The following is a 10,498-nucleotide window of genomic DNA, read 5'->3' as shown; positions in this document are numbered from 1 at the left end:
CTTTACACAAAGTCTTAGGATCTTTGAGATGAGAAGCTTTGTGTTGTGTACTGGGTTCGATGTGTAGTGAAGACAGATGGTGAGTGATTAGCAGCTCATACTTTACTGGCACACAACACAACAACAAACAAACAGTCAAACAGCCAACTATATACAGTCCCCGCTTGCCACCCACAGGTCCCATTGGCGGGTTTGAACTTCTCGCCACAGTTCCTATAGGTGCTGACTAGGAGTCTCAGGATCCTAGTCCCCATTATTCTTTTGGAGCCAAGGTCTAGTCACATACTGCTGGCGCCTAGTGGCGGTCAGCGGACTTACATTGGTTTCAGTGTTCCATAAACACTCCAGTATACTTCCTTGAGTTTAATTGACTCTTCAGGTTTCAGAAGGCAGGGATACACTAACAAGCACCCAAATTCCTTCTCTGAGCACACCGGGGTTCACTCCACCCTTTACAGCTATCTCCCTTTCAACTGGGCAGGAAATCTCTTCTCTAACTAGAAGATTAATCCCTTTCCCTGGCCTAAATTGGGGTCTTCACCAATCCTCCTTACCAACCTTCCCAGTCCTCAGTCAATGTTAAACCCAGGGCTATTTTTGGGCAAGAACGCACAGGAACGGAGTTCCAGCTGGCTTCAGAGTTGGCCACGCCCACTACAGCCAAAACCTCTGCGTGCATGGCTACAGAGGGAAAGCCTGGACGCCCCCAAGCAACTCTGAGGTGGGCGGACCGGGAGGGGCCTGGAAGGATTGGGGTGGCATTTAAATGCCTCCCCGTGCCTTCCCCAGCTTGTCCAAGGGCCAGCTTGCCTGGACTCCGAGCAACCGTGGGGCGCCTGGACAAGCCAAGGGAAGGCACAGGGGTGTGGCCTAATATGCTAATGAGCTGTACTGTCAGGGTGTGGCCTAATATGCTAATGAGTTTCTGCTTTTGGGTGTGGCCTATTATGCTAATGAGTTCCTGTTGGACTTTTTCTACAAAAAAAGCCCTGCTGCTTAGTATCTAGAAGGTCCCAGGTTCAATCCCTGGCATCTCCAATTCAAGGATCTGGTAGTAGGTGATTTAAAAGACTCCATCTGAGACCCTGGAGAGCTGCTGCCAGTCTGAGTAAACAATACTGACTTTGATGGACCAAGGGTCTGATTCAGTATAAGGCAGCTCCATGTGTGTTCAAATAAACCCCACTCTTCACAGTTCTAATTTTACATCTAACCGCTACACCACAAGCCCCATGACATACACCTATTTCCACTGAAAGACAATTGACTGCTTAACAAATACCACCTTGGTTTTGCTACCTGTGTGTTGAAGCTGAGTGTATGAACTGACCATACTGAACCGTCAGTGATACATTTGTGATAGCCCATTCATACAGGCAAATCAGCAGACGGATGCACCTGCCAACCCAGCGTTTTATCCTAAGCCACACAGCATGACCTCTGTCGACTGGATCAGGCCAGCTCTCCCGGATCGTTAAGCACATGCAGTTTCCCTCCCACAAAACTGGTATCAGGGAAACAGATGAACACAAAGAAATTCACACATGCACACACCTCATATGCCTTATTTCAGTTAAAGAGCTCAATGGGGCTGTGGCCGGTGGTTACACTTGGGGTCACTTGGTGGCCAAAAAGGAATGCTGCAAGCCTATGGTCCCAGACCCGTAGTTGATCCACCTCCAGAGTCATGGTGGGCTATTGTTCTAGAGCTCCAAGCTCCACCAGTCTCTGGTACCCAGTCCTGGAATATTCCAGCCCTAATACATAACAGTACTGTAAGGACTCACATCCCACTGCACTTCTTCCCCTCCCCATACTCCACCCTCTTCAGGCTCTGCCCCCAATTTTCCAGGATTTTCCCAAACCATAATTGGCAAGCATAAGACTACCCTAGAGTTGTATCTGATACTATATGTACCCATGCCAGTCAGATAAGAGAAGACAGACACGAACATCAACACCTGTGACTGGCAGACAGTATAAAGTATCTGGATTTGCCAGTGCTGGTATAAATTGTAGAGGTTTAGGTTTCGGTTCTTGCTGGGTGAGCAGAGCAGTACCTTCTGCACCCTGCACTTTTGACCTCTCCTCAAATTCCCAGGATATAAGGAGTTTTCTTACATCAAGTCAGATTATTGGTCCAGTTAGCCCCATATTGTCAATCTCAAGAACTGCACAGGTTCCTTGGTGTTGGGCAAAAGTCACAGCACTTACATTCTGTGAATTTCTGATCAAACTGATTGGATGTCCTCAGCCTATGGAGATAATTGCACTTGGATTTTGAAAGGTGGAGGTTGCAATCTCATAGTTTCCTTACATACAGTATAGGAGGGGTATCCTTTTTGGTTTTTGCTGTGTGAAATTTTTCTCTGCTTCATCAAGTATTCCTTACTTCTTGCATTGTTGAAAAGAACAAGTAGCAGTCCCCCATTTACTCTTTCCAAGCTGTACATTGATCTTATTTATATTAATTTACAGCAATGTGGTCATGTTTCAACCAATGTGGTTAGAACTTACATTTTCTAATCTGCTGAGACACATGGAATGCCCAACATTATAAGAAAAGGATCCGGGGCTGTTCCAAGTGGACTTTTTTCTTTTTTTCTTTTTTGCAATGAGCCTTAGTAGCTGAAGAAATAGCACAACCTCCTGAATTGTATAATACTCTCCCCCTCCCCCCGCCCACCATCTCTAACTGTTCTTCTGCCTTATTGTTTTGAGCAGCTAATCTCTGCTGTGGTCTGTTGTTTCCCACAATTTGCATTGCTGGGATGTTTACTTCCTGGATTGAATTCTAGTTTAGCTACTACACTAATCCTTAAATAAATCTTTTTCAGTTTAACTCCATTCCCTTAACTCTATTGGCCAATGTTTACACTAATTTAAATGGGCAGGATATTAGATTAACGTTAATTGATGGGGTCAACATACTAATCCAGTTTCTACAGGTTTGCACCTTTGAAGAACATATTAAGTACAGCCACATAAATTACCCTTTCTCATGGCCACAGTGGGAGAGAATATGTTTAGAAAGAGGCCTGCCATTAAGTTTTAGAAACCAAAGATGCTTGTATTGTGCGCTGCTCAAAATCTAGTGTAATAGAAGCCAGCTTACATTGTTAAATTGAATTCAGTTTCCCTCGCTCACTCTCTGGCCTGGAATTCCAGAGGGTCATTTCAAATTAGCCCAAGCAACCTTTTGCACTAGTCAGTGATGTATTTCAGAGTACTGGCATCACAAAAATTGGTACTTGGATGTGCAAAATGACAAATAAGAAAAAAGGCATACAAATGAAAGATCTGAATTAGAAACAGCAAAGTAATTTACCCTCCAGACTGTATATTTGCATTTAAAAAATAACATGATGGGAAACCAGATGTCGGGTCAAAACTATATGGACAGGTTCTGATGAGATCTCAGAAGCCACAATTGTGGTTGAATAAGATTTTCAGTGGTCAGGTAACAAAGTTCTCATGTCCTCATAACTCACTAGCCCAACTGCCAGCAGAAACACAATTACGCAAATGGTTATGTACTTCTTTTCCAGTTATTGGAACTTGCTCCTATACCCTTGAGAGTAAGGTTAAATACCATGTGCTTGGGAAAGTATAACTGACCACTTGAATGCACAATCTTAGTTTCTCACGACTAGTTTGGGGCGGCTGTCAAATCCTGGAAATTATTTATGGGCTTGAGAAAGTGAAAACTTTTTCTTCCTCTCCTATAATATTGGCTCATGTACTCAATAAAGTTAATGGGGAGTAGATTCAAGACAGAAAAAAGGAAGTAATTCTTTACTCTGAGAATAACTTGAGAGATTCACAGCCACAGGGTGTTTCATCAGCTTTAAAAGGGACAATCATAAAGGACAACTCCATCAATAAAAATAAAAATTAAAAAATAAAATAAATAAATAAAGGGCTATTAGCCATGAGCAAGTGGGAACCTGCGAGTACAGTTCCTCCTCCCCTACTATTTCTTCTTTCCTTTCTCTGAAAGCCCCCATAGCCTCTTGTCTTTTCCTGTCTCCTTCTATCCTTGCACACCCATTGGCCAGCCTGTGCCCCAATCTTCAGTTCTTCCTCCTTTTTTTGCCCCCAGAAGCCTCTACCCAGGAACACTATGGCCCAGTTGTGCAGTGCCATTCACCATGCTGGGCCCTGTTCCAAGAGTATGTGAACCTAGGAGTTTAGATAACCTTATTTTACTAAAGAGACAATATTCAAATATAGTAAGAGCACACAGCAGCTAATCTGTAGCTCTTCAGAAACATTTTCCCAAAGGAAAAAAGAATTCCTGTTAGTGAATGAATAACTCAACTGCAGTCCTAAATGTTGCTTTGTTGCTGAATCCAAAGCCATCCAGGATGCAGGCCATGGCCTTTTCCCTACAGGGTAGGTGTTTATGGGCACGGTAGCACCAGCAGCTTTCCTGGAGCCCACAAACTCAATTTAGCTGTGGTGATGTGAAATTACTGACTCAACACTCCTGTAGCAACACATGTTGCAAGAAAGGGTAAGAAGACAGATGGAATGCTCAACAGTTTAACCACAATGGAATGTTTGGATCTGATTACCCTTAACTGTTAATCTGATGATCATCGGTTGTGGCATACAATACAAGCCCAGCAACCTTGTGACTGTATTGGTGAAGAATGCTGTGTAGTGAAACAAGGAGAATTCTCATGTCCTTTCTCCTTAATACAAAGCTTCCCCAGTTTTAACTAAGAGGAATTCACCAGTGGAATGCTTGGAAACCAGCTGATATTTTACAGTACAACTATGTTCCGTCAGGTAATGAGCAGTGAGGACTCTGAAAGGCCAGACGTTGCAGTGCCTGTAAACCTGTGTTCTTGACCTTTAAGGTTCTTCTGTGTTCTACTTTTGACTAGAGAGGTTTGTGCACAAACTAAATAAACTACAGTTTAGAGCCTCAGATTATGAAGAATCTCCAAATACAAGGGTTTTTTAAAACTAAATTTCAAAGTTTATTTATTTATTTTTAGTAATGCTACGGGGCCTCTTGAACGCCACATAATCCAGCCCTGCCTCCGGCTCACCAGTTTTTGCCTGACTTCTGAGCCGGACCCATCAGTTTTTGCCTGGGCTCTGCCTGCATCTCTGACACTCTGAACCAATTGTTTTGAAACCAGAAGTTGACAGCCATATTCTTTTGAGTATTAGGTCTTAGGTGGAAAACATCTTATTTGCCTAGACTGGCATATAGATTGTTTTTCTGCTGCTTTTCCGATTTTGCTGCCAGCTGCTCCTTTTTTGCTGTCAGGTTTTATTTTATAGACATTTTTGTAGCTGTCCTTGTTATTATTAGGAGCTGCGGTGGCTCAAGTGGTTAAGACGCTGAACTGCAGGCTGTGGAAGATCTGTAGTTCAGCAGTTCAAGACCCGGGTCCTGCATGACGGAGTGAGCTCCCATCTCTAGTCCCAGCTCCTGCCAACCTAGCAGTTTGAAAGCAAGAAATTGCAAGTAGATAAATACGTACCACTTCGGTGGTAAGGTAACAGCGTTCCGTGCGCCTTGGTGTTTAGTCATGCCGGCCACATGACCACAGAAACGTCTTCGGACAGCGCTGGCTCTTCGGCTTTGAAACGGAGATGAGCATCGCAACCCTAGAGTCGGACACGACTGGCTTTCGAGCAAGGGAACCTTTACCTTTACCTGATTTTATTGCAGTATAACTGTGTTTTATAGTATGGTATTTGAAAGGGTTAAAAGCAGCACCATAACCATCATTATCTTTGTATTTATCAATCCATTCCATCTCTCTTCTGGAGAGAAATTTCTTCACAGTGTGAATCCATGGTTCAGATTTAGCTGCAATGGTGCAAGGAGTGAAGTCATTCAATGATGATCAATTCTGCTTCTTTGCCGGGTTTACTTGATCCCCTCCTCCATTTCCAACATCATGTACCAAAAACCTCTATTAGTCCATTGTAGACATCCAGTATATTTTCATGCTTTTGCTTGTTTTGCAAAATCTTTTTATGCTACTAACTAAACTGTAAGGAAAAGGGGAGCCAAAACATAACATCTCACTTTCTGATGAAGGAAGCTTTGACTCTTGAGAGCTTATACCCTGGAACTCTTGTTGGTCTCTAAGGTGCTAATGGACTAAGAGCTAACTGTTTTACTGAAAACCAAAACAGCTACCCCTTGAAACTATCTCACTCCTTAGACATCCCACTCTGCTCAATTTTTCTGTCTCCTTCCCAGATTTGGGGAGAAAACACCAGGTATTATCTGTATATTCAGGCTCAGCACTTCTAGGCAGAAGGACGAGGAACTAACTGCCGCTAGAGCCGCTGCCACCACTACCACCACTGTGTAACTACAGAGTAGTACCGCCAGGTTGGGCCGATGGAGCAACTGGAACATCGTGGCCCATGGCATCCCCCTTCCTGACCTCCTCCTGATAGGCAATGGGGGAGTGTGTAATTTTAGTCTTTCATGCATCCTGTTAGTTGTGAATTTTTAGCTTCAACTGTTTTAATTTGTTTTATCTCTATTGCACCTTGTGCCTTGTAAGCCGCCCTGAGCCTGCATGTGGGGAGGGCGGGGTATAAATGAAATAAATAAATAAACTTTAAGATGAGAGCTGGGGTGCGGAGAAAGCTGAGATTGTTCTAATACTGCAGGCTTGTCCAACTTCGAACAGGTAGTGATCTATTTTTTCCGGCCAAAAGTGCCGGTGATCTGCCACCATGAGAATAAAGTTTCAAATTAGTTTCAAATTAGATTTTAACCCACTAAAGTTGGGTTCCACCCCCCCCCCCCATTTATAATGCACCTTCTGTCATTTACTGGTAAGCAAAATAATCAAAAACAAAACAGAGAGACGAAGATCCAGAAAGAACTGTGAACATTTTTTATTTTTTATTGAGTTATAACTTTCTTTAACTGTTTCAATAACTTTCTTTAACTTTTATTCAGAGTTATTTGTGTTAAATGTAGGTCAAATATTGATCCAGGCTGATCTTGCGCAATCTTTAAAACTTTGCTCTTGCTCATTAGTGAGACGTCTGAGCCTGCATTTCATTCACCAGCTTTTTTAAGTTGGGTGAATATTGCGTGCGGGCCAGTCTCAGGGAATCCTGGAGATGTTCATCAGTCATGTTGAAACGCTGTGTACTCTTTGTCATTTTCAGATGGAAAAACGCAGATTCACACAAATAAGTTGAACTGAAACAGGAGTTTACAGCTTCACTGCATCTTCTCAAGTTGGGAAATTTGTCTCTAGGCACTAGCTTCCAAAATGATTCTTGCTCAGCACGGGTCTTGAGAAAAATGTCATTTTTAAGGGTTAATATTTCATTTTCAAGAGATGCCTTGTTCAATGAGTAATTTTTACTGATAGCAGCTACAGTTTCTTTAATGTCCATATCTACTTTGAATGGGTATGACAAGTACTCCACAACTTTTTCAAATTTTTGGAAGTCACGGAATTCTTTTTTGAATTCCTGGATAACAGAGTAGATTTCTGTCACATACTTTTTGTTCTGAAAAACAAAATTTGGATTTTGTCCCAGATGGTCCTGCGTATTAAGAAAATGATCAAAAGTGTTGTTTGCAAGGTCAGTCATCATTAGCTCAAATTTGCTCTTGTAGGATGAAACTGTACTCATCATCTCACCAATGCATTTGTTTTTACCTGGTAGTTCAATGTTCATATCACTTAGCTCACCTGTAAAGTCAGCGAGAAATGCCAGATCACATAACCACTCCTCATCTTCCAACTCTGCTTTGTCATCTCTCTCCTTCAAAAACCTTATTTCATTGAGCAAATCACAAAATCCTTGCAGAAATTTGTGCCTACTTAGCCACCTTACATCTGTGTGCAAAATGATTTCCACTGCCCCTTCATCAAGAATAAGATTGAAAAGCCGTTTTTGAAGTGATCTTCCACGAATTGAATTTACAATTTTGAAAGCTATGTCCATGACAGTCTTTGTATTGACTCTCTTGCTTGCCAAAACTTGCTGATGAATGATGCAGTGGTAAGAAAGGAAATCTGGAAAGTCATCATGCTGTCTACAGAGGCCTATGAAACCATTAACCTCACCTGTCATTGCTCTTGCTCCATCAATAGTGATGGAAACAAGTCTATGCAAAGGAAGATTACACTTTGTCACAAAAGAATGGAAAGAGCTGAATATTTCCTGACCGGTAGTTCTCCCTTTTAAAGAAATCGTTCCAAGTAGTTCTTCTTTAACACTGACTAGTAACTGGGCTATGTCTCTTATGTCTGTAGATTCATCCAGTTGGAGTGAGAAAGCAACGCAATCTGAAACATCCTCCAACAGTTGTTCAGTTGTGTCTGCACACATCTTTTCTATTTGCTGCACGACGGTGTTTCTTGACAATTGTACATCTTGAACAGCAGCTATGATCTCTTTCTTATTCTTAAATCCTTCAAAAAGATTGTCAGCTGCTTCAAGAAAACAATCTTTTACAAATTCTCCTTCATTGAAAGGTTTGCATTTCTTTGCGATCAGGTTGCTGAACTTGAAGGATGCCATGGTTGCATTGACTGAATGTGACCTTGGCTTCGCCATCAACTGTTGCTGAGTAGCCAATTTCGATTTAAGTTCTTTGAGCTTCAGTTTACGAATTTCACTTTTGGGTGGAAAATCAGCATCGAACTTATTGCTATGCAGAGCCCTATAACCAGGGCTATTTTTGGGCAGGAACGCACAGGAACGGAGTTCCGGCTGGCTTCCAAGTTGGCCACACCCAGCAGGAGCAGGAACTCATTAGCATAATAGGCCACACCCAACAGCAGAAACCCATTAGGATTGGCTACATTAGGGGTGTGTGGCCTAACATGCAAAGGAGTTCCTGCTACAAAAAAAGGCCCTGGGTTTGGATAACAAACAAGGTAAACAGAATAAGAAGCAAAAGGTGGGTGTGGCTGGATGAGCACACTTCTGGTAACATGGGGGAGTGGCCTAATATGCCAATGAGCTGTGCTGTCAGGGGTGTGGCCTATTATGCTAATGAGTTCCTGCTGGGCTTTTTCTACAAAAAAGCCCTGCCTATAACGATGTTCCAGATTACCCTTTTTGGGCAAGGATACAGGGGTGTTACAAAGTAGACAACAACACTTATCTTTCACCGTGATGAAGAATTAGTCCATTTCCCATTCATCATGAAAATGGTAGGTTTTGCTCTTCTTTGGAACACTCATCTTTGTTATACTGGGGTGGCTGGGGTGCAAGGTTAGTATAAACACTGGCTGAATCTGGTCCAAAACTGTCACTGTCCCAAAGTATTAAAGATCAACAGGAACTGAAGACCTTTGGATGATGCCAAAACCACACATGCAGTTCTAAAAGTAAAAATAAGAATTCATCATACTGGCACCAATAATCAAATACCACCAAATAATCATCCAAAAAACCCCAAACACCTGTCCAGCAAACTAGGAGACCAAGTGGGGCTGGTGATCTACCTCTGACCCCTCCACGATCTACTGGTAGATCGCAATCTACCTGTTGGACATACCTGTTTGGGGATTCTATTGGGATTCTATATATTAAATACTGGATTCTAGTCCTTGATTAGTTATTTTCACTGCGCTGTCACATGTTCAGGAAACAGACCAACCTTACCATAATTCTACTAGCCTAAAAACAAAACTAGACTGCTTGCTTGGCTATAGAAAAATTAATTATTTGTGCCTTAAAAGGGGGGAGGAGAAACCAAATTTTGTGATGTTATTCCGCCTACTCAGTTGGAATTGAGTTTTACTCACCACAGGTAAGTGGGTATGTAGCTATTTATAATCATTGAACACAGCATCACCATGCCCAGGCTTGGTAAATGTGGCAGTGTGTGCCCTGCAGACCAGGGAAACTGTATCTCCTCCTTTCCTATTTATCATGGCAGAACTCCAATGGATCAAAAGGGTTGTCAACTACCAGGAACTTTGACCTGTTTCCCTGCCCTGTCCCTGCAAATTTGACCTGAATGCCTTTGTAGAAAACTACTCCATGAGGGCCTGGTGTGATTTAGTCCATGGGGTCACAAAGAGTCGGACTCAGCTGTGTGACTGAACAACAACAACAACTCCATTGAAGCACGGGGGCAGCCATTGGTGTTTGTTGCCAGTATTCTACCACTCAGTCATAGCTGCTGCTTTTGCAGTGCTTAGTAGTTTATAGGATTATTACATTAGTCCCTTGTGCCCCATATTCCCCAATGTTCACTTTTACCAACCATATATACCCATATATGCATAGATTCCAAGAGCATCTGAGTAATTAACACATGGAATTCACTGCTGCAGGAAGTGGTGGCAGCTACAAGCATAAACAGTTTCAAGAGGGGATAGGGTAAACATATAGAGCAGAGGTCCATCAGTGTCTATTAGCCACAATGTATAGATGGAACACTATGTCTGGGGCAGTGATGCTCTATATTCTTGGTGCTTGGTGGACAACACTGGGAGGGTTTCTCAAGTTATGGCCCTGCTGGTGGACC

General features: G+C 42.5%; 1 protein-coding gene across 1 annotated transcript; it reads right to left on the bottom strand.

Annotated features, from left to right (window-relative positions):
* Positions 1-7,026: 7,026 nt before the first annotated feature.
* LOC107108200 (zinc finger BED domain-containing protein 5-like) lies at positions 7,027-8,535 on the bottom strand. Its single transcript, XM_015408605.1, has one exon. It carries the CDS (start codon positions 8,533-8,535, stop codon positions 7,027-7,029), a length of 1,509 nt encoding a protein of 502 aa, XP_015264091.1.
* Between the last annotated feature and the right edge of the window lie 1,963 nt (positions 8,536-10,498).

Source organism: Gekko japonicus, unplaced genomic scaffold (genome assembly GCF_001447785.1).
Source record: "Gekko japonicus isolate JY-2015 unplaced genomic scaffold, Gekko_japonicus_V1.1 scaffold1561, whole genome shotgun sequence".
NCBI classification, from domain to species: domain Eukaryota; kingdom Metazoa; phylum Chordata; class Lepidosauria; order Squamata; family Gekkonidae; genus Gekko; species Gekko japonicus.
Note: the sequence above shows the minus strand (reverse complement) of the source record. Positions and strands in the feature narration are given on the sequence as shown.